Here is a 16,858-nt window from a genome sequence, read left to right as displayed (position 1 = left end):
AGCAGTTTAGCCTGACTGCCAAAGGTCAAACACGTAAAAAACCTTGGTGAGGACAACAGCCTTGGGTATGAGCTGAAAAGTTTGAGACCCTTATCATTGAAGATCTGGGAGAAACAGTAACAGTTAGAGCTCAACAGTAGGAGCTAGGAGGAATAAGGGCTGTGTTGATCTCTCTCCTACCGCTGATTTCTTTTTTTGGGTCCATCTCCGCTGTGATTGGTCTTTGGCCGTGTTATATAGATCTGGTTGTGGAGACCAGGCTCAAAGGCTATCATTTAGTTATCTTTACCATCTATTCTCCTAAATATTGGTGGTCACAATGAGAGCTGAGTCTAGTTTCTGTCAGGGAAGGACTCCTCCTCATGATAAATCCCAGTAGAATCCTGGTAAATAGATAGACATTTATACTCAGTTTAATTCCTATGAGAGGAACGTGGAAATGATGCTGACAGCCACTGTAATAATAGTAAGAACTAGCATTCTAACTTGATGAAACAATCTGAAAATTTTTATTAGGAAAAAAGTTTAAAATATACAAAAATAGGGAATTCCCTGGCGGTCCAGTTGTTAGGAGTCCATGCTTTCACTGCTGAGGGCCTGGGTTCAATCCCTGGGGGGGGGAACTAAGATCCTGCAAGTTGCGCGGCACGGCCAGAAAAATATGTGTGTGTGTGTGTGTATACACACACACACACACACACACACAAAATAGAACAGTATAATGAGCGCGCCTGTACCCATTATCCAGCTTCAGCAGTTATCATGGCCAGTCTCATCTGATACGTACATGCTGTCATCCTCTCCCAGTCCTCCAACTATATAATAATTCATACCATTTCATCCATAAATATTTTTTAAAAAACCCCACAACTCTAAGTGTCGTTATCACACCTAAAAATAAATTACAGTAATTCTTTAATACCATCAAATATCCAGTGTTCATATTTCTGTGATTGTCTCATAAATGTCTTTTTTTTAAAAATATTTTATTTATTTGTTTATTTGGTCGTGCTGGGTCTTAGTTGTGGCATGCAAACCCTTAATTGCGGCATGTGGGATCTAGTTCCCTGACCATGGATTGAACCCAGGCCCCCTGCATTGGGAGTGTGGAGTCTTAACCACTGCACCATTGTGGAAGTCCCATAAATATCTTTTTAATAGCTGGTTTTTCAAATTGGGTTCCAAATAAGGGCCATACATTGCAATCGATTTTACCTTTTGAGTTTCTTTTAATACATGTGTTCTCCTTCTCTCTTTTAAGTTGCAATTAACATGTTGAAGAAACTGGGTCATTTGTTTGTAGAGTTCCCCACATTCTGGATTTTGCTGTTGACATCCCTGTATTGTCATTTAAGATGATTTCCTCTGTCCCTTTTATTTCCTATAGATGGGCAGTTAAACCTAGAGGCTTGATCAGATTCAGGTTCAGTTTTTTTCCCCCAAAACACTCCATAGCTGTTGGTGTGGAGTTCCATCGGGAGGCACATAATGCTTTTCTGTCTTTTTCCTTTGCTCCACTATTTCAGTAGGGATTGCAAAGTTGTCATATGCTATCATTCTTTATACACTTATTGCTAGAAAACTTCCATAACGAAAACAATTTTACCTTAACCATCAGGTTACTCTGAGGTACAATTTGTACAGGAACCGCAGAATAGATGCTTTAAATACTCGGCTCATCTCCTTTATTTAGCAGTTTTCAAAATAATGAGTTGTTTCCTAGTATTATCCAAGGTGACCAATGCCGGGCATGTGTGTTTTAGTATCGCTGGGTACTTATGAATTTCAACCCACTGGATGTGTTTCAAACCACTGTAGTCAGGGCTTCCCTGGTGGCGCAGTGGTTAAGAATCCACCTGCCAATGCAGGGGACAGGGGGTTGAGCCCTGGTCCGGGAAGATCCCACATACCGCGGAGCAACTAAGCCCGTGCGCCACAACTACTGAACCTGTGCTCTAGAGCCCGCGAGCCACAACTACTGAAGCCTGTGCGCCTAGAGCCTGTGCTTCGCAACAAGAGAAACCACTGCAACGAGAAGCCCGTGCACCGCAACGAAGAGTAGCCCCCGCTCGCAGCAACTAGCAAAAGCCCGTGCACAGTAACAAAGACCCAACACAGCCAAATATTAAATAAATAAATAAATAAATAAATAAATAAATAAACCCATTGCAGTCATTATCCTTGTTGATGCTCAGATTATCCCATCTTTGGCTAGTGGGAACACCTTTCTGTATCTTTCCCACATGACTCTGCAGTCTTTTATAGGGTCTTACACGCTGGTATGACACCAGATTCCATGCTCACCTTGTACATTTCTGACCCAGGTTTGGAATCAGCCATTTTCCCAAGAAGTCCTGGTTCCTTTGAGTAGAGGATGTGATTTAGAGGCTGTCAACTGGGTGCTAGGGTGAACTCTGTTTTTAATTAGCTTTAATCACACAGTAGTGAAGTAAAATTCATGTTAGACTAAGTTGTGATTGCTAGGCAATAGTGGATACATTGTGCCAGTAATCAAATGTGACTGTAAAAGATAAAAATATTGAGCTAACAGGTGAATCTTTGTAACTTCTCTCAAGGTTTTAAAATTTTTGAATATTTGTCTTTCTGGATATTCAGAAGCCACATTTGAAGGAGATGCATTGATTGTTTCTGACATTTGGTAACTCTCTACTAGCCTCATGTGATCAATTCTTAAGCAGAGGTGCTTTCGCTGTATCAAGAAATCATATCAACATAAGACTCTCAGAGCAGGCAAATCCATGGAAAGTGACTCAGTAGGGAATATGGTCACTGGTTAGGTATTTGTTTCTACAACTTGAATGAAAATCTGAGACCACTGAACTATGGTTCCTTCCTGTTTTTCAGCATCGGAGATTCAGATGATGACGCTCCCCCCGGGTCAGTTTGTGATTACAGACAGTGGCGTGGCAACTCCGGTCACCACTGGCCAAGTGAAGGCGGTGACTCCAGTAAGCTGTGCTGCTTGGAGGGTTTTCCTGTTCCCCACGCTGCACCACCCTCGCCCTCCCCCATCTTCTCCCAAACTCTTCACATCTGAGTTAGAGGCACCCCCCTGTATTCCTATAATTTCTTGTGGTGCTATATTATAGCACAGTTTATATTTTTTTAAAATTTTATTTCTTTTTTACTTTTTTCTTTGAAGTGTAGTTGATATACAATGGTGTGCCAATCTCAGCTATACAGCAAAGTGACTCAATTTTACGTATATATACATTCTTTTTTACATTAAAAACTTCTGTATATTTTAAAATATTCTTTTCTGTTATGGTTTATCCCAGGAGGTTAGATATAGTTCCCTGTGCTATACAGAAGAACCTTGTTGTTTCTCCATTCTAAATGTGATAGTTTGCATCTGCTAACCCCAAACTCTCTGTCTGTCTCTCTCCCTCCCCAGCCCCCTTGGCAACCACAAGTCTGTTCTCTACATCTGTCAGTCTGTTTCTGTTTTGTAGATAGGTTCGTTTGTGTCATATTTTAGATTCCACATGTAAGTGATATCATATGCTATTTGTCTTTCTCTTTCTGACTTACTTAGTATGATAATCTCTAGTTGCATCCATGTTGCTGCAAATGGCATTATTTCATTCTTTTTTATGGCTGAGTAGTATTCCATTGTATATATGTACCACATCTTCTCCATCCATTCCTCTGTCTATGGACATTTAGGTTGTTTCCATGTCTTGGTTATTGTGAATAGTGCTGCTATGAACATAGGGGTAGCACAGTTTATTTTAATTATTGGTTTACTATCTTTTCCCAGTAGGCAATTAATTCCTTGAAACCTAGGTCTTTGTCTTTATCTCTTTATCTTCAGTGCTGTTGCACAGGAGGCTGGGCTATAGCAAATGCTCAATAAAGATCTATTCAATTAATAACTATAATGAACCTCCTAGATCCATATACATATATATACATGTAGATAATCATCTTTTTAATGTGCTTCTTAGAAAGTATATGAGTCTTTGTGACTATTGGTCCTCAATGTTGATTATATCTGCTACCTCTGTTTTTATCTTCACTGGTTTCTTCTGGCCTGCCAATGTTGATTATATCTGCTACCTCTGTTTTTATCTTCACTGGTTTCAGTGTTGAAATGAGTCAATGTTGATTATATCTGCTACCTCTGTTTTTATCTTCACTGGTTTCCTCTGGCCTGCCAATGTTGTCAATGTTGATTATATCTGCTACCTCTGTTTTTATCTTCACTGGTTTCTTCTGGCCTGCCTCTGGAAGACAGAGTGTGTAAATTAAGAAAAATACTCTTAAGTGACTAGGGATATTGAGATGTTCCCAGGGGAAGACTATTTCCCAAGAGGCCTCAAAGAGTAGCAGGGTAGTCTAGTGGCCTCAGAAACCGGATTTATTTATTTATTTTTCAAAGCACACTGAGAGCTCACCCATTTCTCAGCACGTGAATTCACATTAACTAGACTTAGGAGAGATGTATAAATCCAGAGTAACACTATTGTCAATGGAAACAATAACTAATATAAAATGGAATAGTCTCATTGGCATGATCAGTGAAATTTTTTGCTCTTTGTGGGGACTCACTGACTCTACCTTTTCTTGGCCAGGAACCCACTTGGGAAACCGATTATATAGCCAAGGATGTTCCCTTCCATCTGCCACAGTATACATACAAATTTGACGTACAGTTTTGTTTATAGATTCTCTGAAGCCTACCTGTGAACGGCCTAGGTGTCCATGGACCCTTGGTTGAGAACCAGCTCCCTCCTGCTAGAGAAGGACCCACACAGGAAACCAAATCCTGATCAAAGAGTGGCTTGATGAGTGTGGACTCAGAACATATGGCCCTCGATAAATCAAATGGGTATTTGGCTGTGGCTTGCTCCCTGGACAGTGCTTGGAAAGGATGCTGCCAGAGTCTTCCTCTGTGACTTCTTTTTTTCTCAGCCTGTGTAGCTGACCAATTCTCCCTCTTACAGACACATTCTTTCTTTAAAAATGTTAATGTAGGGACAGAGTTAGCTGCAGGTCTATGGATATGTTTTTTTCATGATCAGAGGGAAAATGAAGAAAAATTAAGACAACATATGTTTTCATAAAGTTAAATTTATTCAGTGCAAAAGACTTTTATTCTAAGATTGTGTTCTTCCTATGCTTTTGAGTGTTAAAATGTCCCTCATTTGACAGTAGCATTTAAAAAATGATTTTACTTGGCAAAATAAAATTTGGGAACATTTATTCTTACTTCAATTTTGCTGGTCTTTGAAATTCTGAAGTCTGGGAACCACTGATCTTGACTTGGGCATCATTCTGCCTCTTTAAGGAGAATTTAAATATCTCTCCTTTGATCCATTTTGTATTAATCTTAAACATTAATTGACAGATAGTCACCTTATTTTATGAATTTCTAAATTCTCAGGGACAATACCATAGCACGTTTCCTTTGCCAGGTAGGTTACCATCATGATGCAAATTTCTGTCCCTGAAGTTCCTCACTGTATCATTTGGTACGACCAAGGTGCTCCCTTAAGTTACCTCTGTAGTCTACTTCTCTAAAGGAATTAGGCAAAGAATCTCCCATAGGCACCTAGTTTGGTTCCCCATGTAACATTTCTTTGCATATTCCTTCTCCCCACCGTGCCCCCATAACTCTACCCCCCACTTTAGCCCTCAGATTTCTAAAGATCTTTTTCTTCCCCCTCTAGGGTCATTATGTGCTATCAGAAAGTCAATCAGAATTGGAGGAAAAGCAAGCTTCTGCTCTCACTGGTGGAGTCCAGGTTCAGCCAACTGCACATGGTGACTTGGACCCCCAGACCACCAGCCAACAGCCCACCCAGTACATCATTACAACCACCACCAACGGGAATGGGAGCAGCGAAGTGCACATCACTAAACCTTAACTTCCATCCTTGAGCCAGAATCAAACAGGCACATCATGTCTTTTCTTATTCATATGTCTGGAACATCTGGAAGCTTCTGACACTTAGAACTCTTTTTTAAGATCTATCACTCAAGAGTTTGGAAGTCACAGTTTTGACGCTTATACATACACTGGGGCTTATTTTATCAAGGTCATCTTTACCAAATGGACTCTTCAAACCCTAGGAGTTTCTGCCAAGGAATGGAGATCTTTCAGGGGAAAGTAGATTTCAAGACAGAGAAACCTTGCCTTGCTCTTGAGTTGGTTTTTTAACCCATAGATAAGCCTTACTTTTCCTTTGTGGAAATATTAAGCAGTGTATTGTGTTTGTACCAAAGGTGGATAAAGGATATGCCAAGTCCATGGCCACTGGACTTGTTGATTCCAAGCCATGGCACCAAAGGCGAAGGTGCATTTTATGGGCGTGTGTTAGGTCACAACTGCTTCATCTTGTGAGTTTGCATTCTCAGTAACTTAACAAAGGGAGCCCATTGAATATGAAAATTAAAATGATGAAGCAAAGGTTTCATCAGTGATGGTCTGAAGGAAAAACTGTTACCTAAATTTTTCTTATTGCTGATTTTTTAAAAACTTGCCTTTTTTGGAAAACCGTTGTTGGGCTATTGGTAGTGCTTTCCACAGACCCTGGCCCTCAGTGGACTAGGCCAGAACCTCATGTTCTGATAGATTACTTTATTACTCCACAACTGTGGACTCCCTGTACAAGAAAAGGATGCTTGGTGTCAAGAGAATTTAGACCCCCAGGTTACAGGTTGGCCTCCCATTCTCTGGTTGTACTTGTATGAAGAAGGAGATATTGGAGATGACGGTAGCAAGAAAATGATACTAAAACAACTATATAGAGCGTAAAAAGCACTGAGACCTTGTCCTGCCTTTCAGGATCCATTTACCACTCATTGGTAAAGGGTGAATCCTTGCTCGTACTAGGTGTACCTGCAACCCTCGCTCACAGCATGCAGTGTATTTTAGTACTTCTAATGCTGTCTTAAAATGAACATTCTTTCAGGTTGGATGGAAAGGTGGTCCTCCTTATTGCTTAACACTTTCAACTTTAAATGTATTGCAATTCATCTGGACCTTTTGGTAAGATGACTAACTTCACACCTAGGGGAAAAATAAAAATGTGGGGACCATTTATAATACGTTAGAGTAATTATAAGGGATCTGGAAGGAATCCAATCTTAATATTACATTGTCAGTTGGGAGAGGGAGAAAAACTGCCTCAGTGATAGCTTTTCTTATCATTGTTCCTGTTTGGGAGTCTTATTAGCTATGAATTCAATGGGGAAAATATTTCCCTTCTTTTTACTGTACATTCCAGTTGTGCACATAAAACACTGCAGAAATCAGTATGTAGTTTAACAACTTTTTGTGACATACTAATACATTTTTAGAATAATTATGGCATGGTAGAATTTATCATTCCAGAACAGAAAGACCTACCTTCAGTTTCAAATGAAGTTAAGTAATTTATTTTATTGACATTTCTGGGTAAAAACTGGTTCTATAAATTAAGAAGTATAGTAGCTTCTTTATGGTAAAGATACCTTTTTGAAAAGTAAACAATTCTGTGAAGTAACTTTACTAATATGTAGACTTTGCACTTTATTATTGAGACCTCATTCATTTAGTTATCCCTGACCATTTAGGCACTAAGAGAACTTGAGAGTTACTTGGTAATTGTGTAGAAAATGAAAATGGACTCTATATCTTTGGTAACAGAGGTAATGCTGATGTTTTCAATAGAAAATATTGACTCAGTGTCACAATATAGAGATTTTTGAGTCCCAAAGTCCTACAATGTGATGATTATAAAGATCCTAGTGTCCAGTCTGGAGAGACTTGCTAGGTAAAGCATATTAGACTTTCCCAAAGGTCCAGTTTAGTTTTTATAACTTAAATTTGGTCCTGTTGGTTCCTTTTTAATTTGAACCAGCAAGGTATTCCTCCCTCCCCTCAGGAATAACTTACTGATTAAAATGGAAAACTATCACTGAACGGAACGTTCATTTTATGCCAGTTATTTCAAGTTTTAAAATACACAGAAGAGAAAAAAGATTGCGGAAGGACCTCTGTTTCTTTCCCATCTCAGTTCTTTTTTTTCCCTTTTGTTTTTTTGTCCTTATGTGGAATACGACTCTAAAACTGATTTGTATATTATCAACCAGAGATGCAGGTGTGGCAGTCAAGCCAAACAACATTGCTTTAAGATCAGGTATTCTGTGTATTTATTCTAAGGTAATGGCTTTTCAAAAGGACTTGGATTTGAAGAGATGGCAGATTATAAGCCATCTGAAGACCCAATTTGGAAAAAATGTCTGTAGCCAATGTTTATACTGTGGCCTCGCCTAAGACGCACTGGCACTGTAGACTTGGATCAGTGCAGTGTGAGCATTTTGGAGTAGGTTACATAGAGATTTTACATTTTTACTGTTTCATTTGTGCCCACATAAACAGATATTTCATCCTGTAAAATTCCTGTTATTCCGGAGAAACCTATTGTTTTGATCTTCTGGAACTGTTTTCTGATTTGGAATTATCCTTTCAAAAAACTCTTAAGATATGTAGGGCTAAAAAGCACTTCATGAGATGCTGAAGCTGACCCACAGGTTGAAAATGTTGACCCTATCCTGTTATTTAAATGTGAACATTTACTGTACATTCAGTGAGTTATAGTGTTAATAGTCTTGTGCTACTCAGCAGGTGTAAAAATTAATAAATATTTTTTTTAATAAACATCTTTCTGTTTGTATGTGTACAAGAGCTTCTGAGATCATTACTTTTTTAAAAAATAATACAACTTACATTGTTTTGACTCTTCGGTTCACTCTGGTGTGGTCAGAGACATAAGGTCAGGGAATTTATGGATGGTAATATGGAATGATGTTCCCCTCCCCTTTTACTTGGTGGTTTCTAATTCGAGACCCCTCCCAACAATCTAACAGGAACTAGGGGCAGGCACTCAGCCAGCTCGGGAAGAGCGATTGGCTTCATTTGGAAACCACTATTTGCCAACCAGGGAGGAACACCAGCTTGGCTGACATGTTTCCATTTAGTGGAGAGAACTGAGGATGCTCTCTGCGCGACGGGTTGGAAGTAGCTGTGAGAGAAGTTTGAATTGGTTCTAAGTAAAACCTAGTTTATAAGAAGAAAGCGGCCTAGATTCTTAACGAGAGGAAGATTAATCGAGTTTGATTAAGAAACTGTGTTTCTTCGATGTGTGTACTGTCTTTCCGGACGTCGAGGGTCCAGGGACCGGAGAGAGATGGGAGAGAGAAGTGGGGCCACGCCCGGGTGGGTTGCAGGGCACAGGCTCTGTTTCGCGTTCTCCTCAACGAAACTCGAGAAATCGCAAAATGGGAACTAATAGTGCACACAGCTGTGGTACAAAGACAACGATGGAAAGTGCTCAGCCTAGTGCCTGGAGCAGGCTATGAGATATGCAAACGTTAGCTAGTAAAACGGCATTCACTCACTCATGGGCTCGGGAGCCTCAATTCGCGGCCAGGTGACTAGCGACACCACCCTCCGGAAGCTTCTAAGCCAGGTGAGACCAACGAGATGCCAGCAAACTGCATCCCAAGGCCCAGCCCCGCGAGCTCACGCCTCTCTAGGTTAGGCCCCGCGAGCCCCGCCCCTCCCCGCCCCCGGCACTTCCAGGCCCCGCCCCATGAAGCTCAGGCCCCGCCCCCAAGCCCCCGCCCCTTCCGCCGCCCGAGCCCGGAGCGTGCGCGCACCGAGACGCCTTGCGGGAGCGAGCGCGTCAGGGAACCCGCGGGCCGAGAAGCGCAGCGGGTTCGGAGACCAGCGCCCGCGGCGCGGGTAAGGCCGGGCCGGGGCGGTGAAAGGGTTAAAGTGTTGCCGGGGAGCGGAGGGAGGGAGCGAGCGAGAGTCTGGGCCTTCGAGGGTCGCTGCTCCTGTGGGCACGGGACAGGGGAGCGGGCGTGTCGGGAGGCGGGTGGCCCGGGTGGGTGGGGGTTAGAGTTAGGCACGGTGTTGGGGGAGGGGCTGTGGGCGCGGAGGTGCGGTTTAGCGGGGCGGGACCCGGGCCTCGGGCTTGTGAGAGGCCGGCTAGGGAGGGGTTTGCAGTTCGGAGCCGGCGGTTGCTCCGGAAGGAGTCTGGGGTTTGGCTTCTGAGTTGGGGAGGGTCCAGGAGGGAAGGTTATCCCAGGTGCAGAGGAAAGGCCGTTGGGAGAGGCCTGTCCCGGTCTAGTAAAGACGGACCTCTTTGGTCCAGGACGCCGCAAGACTTAGAAGTCCTTGGCTTCCGGTTTTCAGCCCTTTGGAAGCTGCCTGCTTTTTGTATTTTGAGATCCTCTTCAGAATAGTAGCAGGGCACAGGTTGCCACTCGAATAGATTAAATTTAGCTACACGTTCACTAATTGAAGTGAATTGAAGTGAAGCTTATTGAACAAACTAGCTTCACTAATTGAAGTGAAGCTAATTGAAGAAACTTGTGAGCAAGTTGTGAAACAGGTGATCCTCTTGAGAGTCAGGTAAAACACTGGCTTTGCAGCTCTTACCCTCTTCTGTGCCAGTTCTGGCTATAAAGAGGACTTTATTCTGAGCATCAGGTTGCATCTACACTTCTTTTCTTTTTAAAAGTTTTGTTAAATGCAAATGCCATGTGCTTTCTTACCTGCAGTCAGTTATTTAGGCACCAGGGGTGTTCAGGATGCGGTAGTTCATCATGTGCTGAAGGGTGATGGGACACAGTTGCTTGGTGACAACGCAGCTGCTTTGAACACTAATCTTTCCACTGTACCTTTACGTAGATCTGACATCTCTTCCAGGTAACTTGAAATAATTAGTGCAAACGTGCTTATTTTAGTAGTAGTATTACAAGTCTACTCTTTATCATTTGAGAGTTTCAGGATGAGAAGTCATTACATGACTACGTGAAGTTATATAAAGGCATCCACCTGGAGGTTATTCATTGCAGGATTCCAGGATTGGAAATAACAGTAGAGAGGACCGGGTCCAGCTCTCCTTCATCTTATATAGATAAGGAAATTGACAGCCTGTGAGGTAAGATTTGCCCAAAGTCACTGAGATGAGGCTAGGAGTTTGGTGTTTTATCTGTTAAATCTGTTGTTGTTGTTTTTTTTCTCCTTTCTATTTGGTAGAAATCAGAGAGAGAGAATGGTTTTAGCAAATGTTTGTGGAGTGGTTGAATTCAGCCTCCCTGTGGCCCTGTTAACTGTGGCTTCAGCTGTGCACCTGATTCCAGCCATCAGCCTTATGAGATGCTCTCTGAAAAAGTTTTCCTATGTACTTTTCTAAAGGTAGCCAGCAGTGTTTATTTGTTGCAGGAAGGAGAAAAATAGCATTTCATCTACATGGTTATAAGTATCAGCTGGACCAACTAAAGTGGGTTGGCCGCTGACTTTGCTGGCTCTCCTGGTCAGGTGCTTGGATCCTACAGAGTTTATGCAGACTGATAAAGTCATATTAAGATGCTTGCTTTTCCTGATTTAAACCGAGAGTCTATCCAGGAGGTATTGTATGTAGTGTTAAGAACATGGGTTTGCAGTCATGCAGACTTGAGTTTCAGTCCTACCTCTGGGGTTGGGCAAGTTGCTTATCTATTTTGATCCTAGGTTTTAGTATCTGTGGAATAGATGTAATAACCCTATCTTGCACACTTACAAGAATTAAATCAGGTGTATGAAAGGCCTGGCACTTAACAGGCCCTCATTAAATAACTTAGTGTTACTGTCTGAATTTTACTACTCTGTGGATTTTCAGTGAAATTTCTTTTGTGAAGGAACAACAGCTAAAAAAAAAAATAAATTATATTGGAGTGAGAGATTATTGGCCTGGGAAGTCTAAATTATGGACCGTGATCTAGTTATTTAGTCTTTGAGTCTCATTGTGCTCCTGTGTAAAATGGAGGTGTAAGAAATTCTATAAATTGGGGAGTCACTGTAGAAGTATTCTGAGTAATGAGAGACCTACTGGCTAAGATCTGAAATTCAGATGAGGATGCAATGGTGGAAGGGAGGGAGAAGAGCTGTTTAGCTGTCGTTAGGGTGTATGGATAAGGCAGAATAGATTTGAGATTGAATATTTTCTGGGCCAGAATATTTTGTGAAAGAGCGTTAGTATCAACAGATCCCTGGGACTTCTGCCTTTCTGTCTCGAGGTCTGACTGCATTTATTTGTCTAGGCTACCCGTGGAACATAAGCAATGGATTCCTTGGACCATATGCTGACGGATCCCTTGGAGCTGGGTCCGTGTGGAGATGGCCACGGCACGCGGATCATGGAGGACTGCCTCCTGGGGGGCACTAGGGTTAGTCTGCCCGAGGACCTTCTGGAGGATGTGAGTAGTGACAGCGGCACCATCTTTTTCTCTCTAGCAGTTCCTCTCAGCCTTTTCCACACTCTGCAAGTTTTCAGTCTTTTGTGCTCCCTTCTTTCTGATTTTCTACATTGCAACCAGAGTGATCTTTTTTTATTTTTAAGTTTAAGTCTGTTTAATAGTGTGATTAAGGAAGAAAGTATAAGCTACATTCTGCATGTTTAGTAACATGTAACTCTATAATGACATAAGCCATATTTGACAAGATAATTTTCAGCAGTTAGCAAAAGTTTTATATTTAAGGGCAGAATTGTGTATATCTTTACATTAGAATGTTTACCCATGTTGTGAATCATGAAACAAAACGCAAACATATTATCTCTGTCCGTAAGGTAACCAACTTGCTAGTCAGTTAATAGTACCTTCCCTGGGATAGCATTAATAGTGTGCTTTTTTTTTTTTTTTTTTTTTTTTTTTTTTTTATTTATTTTAAACATCTTTATTGGAGCATAATTGCTTTACAATGGTATGTTAGTTTCAGCTTCACAACAAAATGAATCAGTTATATATATACATATGTTCCCATATCTCTTCCCGCTTGCGTCACCCTCCCTCCCACCCTCCCTATCCCACCCCTCCAGGCGGTCACACAGCACCGAGCTGATCTCCCTGTGCTATGCGGCTGCTTCCCACTAGCTATCTACCTTACGTTTGGTAGTGTATACATGTCCATGCCTCTTTATTGCTTTGTCACCGTTTACCCTTCCCCCTCCCCATAGCCTCAAGTCCATTCTCTAGTAAGTCTGTGTCTTTATTCCTGTTTCACCCCTAGGTTTTTCATGACATTTTTTTTTTCTTAAATTCCATATATATGTGTTAGCATACGGTATTTGTCTCTCTCTTTCTGACTTACTTCACTCTGTATGACAGACTCTAGGTCTATCCACCTCATTACAAATAGCTCAATTTTGTCTCTTTTTATGGCTGAGTAATATTCCATTGTATATATGTGCCACATCTTCTTTATCCATTCATCCGATGATGGACACTTAGGTTGTTTCCATCTCTGGGCTATTGTAAATAGAGCTGCAATGAACATTTTGGTACATGACTCTTTATGAATTATGGTTTTCTCAGGGTATATGCCCAGTAGTGGGATTGCTGGGTCATATGGTAGTTCTATTTGTAGCTTTTTAAGGAACCTCCATACTGTTCTCCACAGTGGCTGTATCAATTTACATTCCCACCAACAGTGTAAGAGGGTTCCCTTTTCTCCACACCCTCTCCAGCATTTATTGTTTCTAGATTTTTTGATGATGGCCATTCTGACTGGTGTGAGATGATATCTCATTGTAGTTTTGATTTGCATTTCTCTAATGATTAGTGATGTTGAGCATTCTTTCATGTGTTTGTTGGCACTCTGTATATCTTCTTTGGAGAAATGTCTATTTAGGTCTTCTGCCCATTTTTGGATTGGGTTGTTTGTTCTTTTGTTATTAAGCTGCATGAGCTGCTTATAAATTTTGGAGATTAATCCTTTGTCAGTTGCTTCATTTGCAAATATTTTCTCCCATTCTGAGGGTTGTCTTTTGGTCTTCTTTATGGTTTCCTTTGCTGCGCAAAAGCTTTGAAGTTTCATTAGGTCCCATTTGTTTATTTTTGTTTTTATTTCCATTTCTCTAGGAGGTGGGTCAAAAAGGATCTTGCTGTGATTTATGTCATAGAGTGTTCTGCCTATGTTTTCCTCTAAGAGTTTGATAGTTTCTGGCCTTACATTTAGGTCTTTAATCCATTTTGAGCTTATTTTTGTGTATGGTGTTAGGGAGTGATCTAATCTCATACTTTTACATGTAGCTGTCCAGTTTTCCCAGCACCACTTATTGAATAGGCTGTCCTTTCTCCACTGTACATTTCTGCCTCCTTTGTCAAAGATAAGGTGACCATATGTGCGTGGGTTTATCTCTGGGCTTTCTATCCTGTTCCATTGATCTATATTTCTGTTTTTGTGCCAGTACCATACTGTCTTGATGACTGTAGCTTTGTAGTATAGTCTGAAGTCAGGAAGCCTGATGCCTCCAGCTCCATTTTTCGTTCTCAAAATTGCTTTGGCTATTCGGGGTCTTTTGTGTTTCCATACAAATTGTGAGATTTTTTGTTCTAGTTCTGTGAAAAATGCCAGTGGTAGTTTCATAGGGATTGCATTGAATCTGTAGATTGCTTTGGGTAGTAGAGTCATTTTCACAATGTTGATTCTTCCAATCCAAGAACATGGTATATCTCTCCATCTATTTGTATCATTTTTAATTTCTTTCATCAGTGTCTTATAATTTTCTGCATACAGGTCTTTTGTCTCCTTAGGTAGGTTTATTCCTAGGTATTTTATTCTTTTTGTTGCAATGGTAAATGGGAGTGTTTTCTTGATTTCACTTTCAGATTTTTCATCCTTAGTGTATAGGAATGCCAGAGATTTCTGTGCATTAATTTTGTATCCTGCTACTTTACCAAATTCATTGATTAGCTCTAGTAGTTTTCTGGTAGCATCTTTAGGGTTCTGTATGTATAGTATCATGTCATCTGCAAACAGTGACAGCTTTACTTCTTCTTTTCCGATTTGGATTCCTTTTATTTCCTTTTCTTCTCTGATTGCTGTGGCTAAAACTTCCAAAACTATGTTGAATAAGAGTGGTGAGAGTGGGCAACCTTGTCTTGTTCCTGATCTTAGTGGAAATGCTTTCAGTTTTTCACCATTGAGGATGATGTTGGCTGTGGGTTTGTCATATATGGCCTTTATTATGTTGAGGAAAGTTCCCTCTAGGCCTACTTTCTGCAGGGTTTTTATCATAAATGGGTGTTGAATTTTGTCAAAAGCTTTCTCTGCATCTATTGAGATGATCATATGGTTTTTCTCCTTCAATTTGTTAATATGGTGTATCACGTTGATTGATTTGCGTATATTGAAGAATCCTTGCATTCCTGGAATAAACCCCACTTGATCATGGTGTATGATCCGTTTAATGTGCTGTTGGATTCTGTTTGCTAGTATTTTGTTGAGGATCTTTGCATCTATGTTCATCAGTGATATTGGCCTGTAGTTTTCTTTCTTTGTGACATCCTTGTCTGGTTTTGGTATCAGGGTGATGGTGGCCTCGTAGAATGAGTTGGGGAGTGTTCCTCCCTCTGCTATATTTTGGAAGAGTCTGAGAAGGATAGGTGATAGCTCTTCTCTAAATGTTTGATAGAATTCGCCTGTGAAGCCATCTGGTCCTGGGCTTTTGCTTGTTGGAAGATTTTTAATCACAGTTTCAATTTCAGTGCTTGTGATTGGTCTGTTCATATTTTCTATTTCTTCCTGATTCAGTCTTGGCAGGTTGTGCCTTTCTAAGAATTTGTCCATTTCTTCCAGGTTGTCCATTTTATTGGCATAGAGTTGCTTGTAGTAATCTCTCATGATCTTTTGTATTTCTGCAGTGTCAGTCGTTACTTCTCCTTTTTCATTTCTAATTCTATTGATTTGAGTCTTCTCCCTTTTTTTCTTGATGAGTCTGGCTAATGGTTTATCAATTTTGTTTATCCTTTCAAAAAACCAGCTTTTAGTTTTATTGATCTTTGCTATCGTTTCCTTCATTTCTTTTTCATTTATTTCTGATCTGATTTTTATGATTTCTTTCCTCCTGCTAACTTTGGGGTTTTTTTGTTCTTCTTTCTCTAATTGCTTTAGGTGCAAGGTTAGGTTGTTTATTCGAGATGTTTCCTGTTTCTTAAGGTAAGATTGTATTGCTATAAACTTCCCTCTTAGAACTGCTTTTGCTGCATCCCATAGATTTTGAGTCGTCGTGTCTCCATTGTCATTTGTTTCTAGGTATTTTTTGATTTCCCCTTTGATTTCTTCAGTGATCACTTCGTTATTAAGTAGTGTATTGTTTAGCCTCCATGTGTTTGTATTTTTTACAGATCTTCTCCTGTGATTGATATCGAGTCTCATAGCGTTGTGGTCGGAAAAGATACTTGATACAATTTCAATTTTCTTAAATTTACCAAGGCTTGATTTGTGACCCAAGATATGATCTATCCTGGAGAATGTTCCATGAGCACTTGAGAAAAATGTGTATTCTGTTGTTTTTGGATGGAATGTCCTATAAATATCAATTAACTCCATCTCATTTAATGTATCATTTAAAGCTTGTGTTTCCTTATTTATTTTCATTTTGGATGATCTGTCCATTGGTGAAAGTGGGGTGTTAAAGTCCCCTACTATGAATGTGTTACTGTCGATTTCCCCTTTTATGGTTGTCAGTATTTGCCTTATGTATTGAGGTGCACCTATGTTGGGTGCATAAATATTTACAATTGTTATATCTTCCTCTTGGATCGATCCCTTGATCATTATGTAGTGTCCTTCTTTGTCTCTTCTAATAGTCTTTGTTTTAAAGTCTATTTTGTCTGATATGAGAATTGCTACTCCAGCTTTCTTTTGGTTTCCATTTGCATGAAATACCTTTTTCCATCCCCTTACTTTCAGTCTGTATGTGTCTCTAGGTCTGAAGTGGGTCTCTTGTAGACAGCAAATATATGGGTCTTGTTTTTGTATCCATTCAGCCAATCTGTGTCTTTTGGTGGGAGC

At 40.5% G+C, this 16,858-nt stretch overlaps 2 protein-coding genes across 6 annotated transcripts in view; both read left to right on the top strand.

The window, feature by feature from the left end:
- PRDM10 (PR/SET domain 10) overlaps window positions 1–8,662 on the top strand; it is an 87,214-nt gene extending 78,552 nt beyond the window's left edge. The window contains exons 21-22 of the mRNA XM_030841228.2: window positions 2,866–2,969; window positions 5,694–8,662. Coding sequence (XP_030697088.1) covers window positions 2,866–2,969; window positions 5,694–5,891 — 302 coding nt within the window. The 3' untranslated portion in view covers window positions 5,892–8,662. The remainder of the gene's footprint in view (window positions 1–2,865; window positions 2,970–5,693) is intronic.
- Window positions 8,663–9,645: 983 nt separating this feature from the next.
- Window positions 9,646–16,858, top strand: part of NFRKB (nuclear factor related to kappaB binding protein) — a 43,119-nt gene continuing 35,906 nt past the window's right edge. For 2 of the 5 annotated variants that reach the window (XM_070046223.1, XM_030841171.2), the window contains exons 1-3: window positions 9,689–9,754; window positions 10,802–10,961; window positions 12,103–12,258. In XM_070046223.1, the coding sequence (XP_069902324.1) occupies window positions 12,124–12,258 (135 nt within the window). In that variant the 5' untranslated portion in view covers window positions 9,689–9,754; window positions 10,802–10,961; window positions 12,103–12,123. Of the gene's footprint in view, window positions 9,755–10,801; window positions 10,962–12,102; window positions 12,259–16,858 lie in introns of all 5 variants that reach the window. The other 3 variants (XM_030841181.2, XM_030841191.2, XM_030841203.3) reach the window with 3 other exon arrangements.

The sequence above is a fragment of the Globicephala melas genome, chromosome 8 (genome assembly GCF_963455315.2).
Source record: "Globicephala melas chromosome 8, mGloMel1.2, whole genome shotgun sequence".
NCBI classification, from domain to species: Eukaryota; Metazoa; Chordata; class Mammalia; order Artiodactyla; family Delphinidae; genus Globicephala; species Globicephala melas.
Note: the sequence above shows the minus strand (reverse complement) of the source record. Positions and strands in the feature narration are given on the sequence as shown.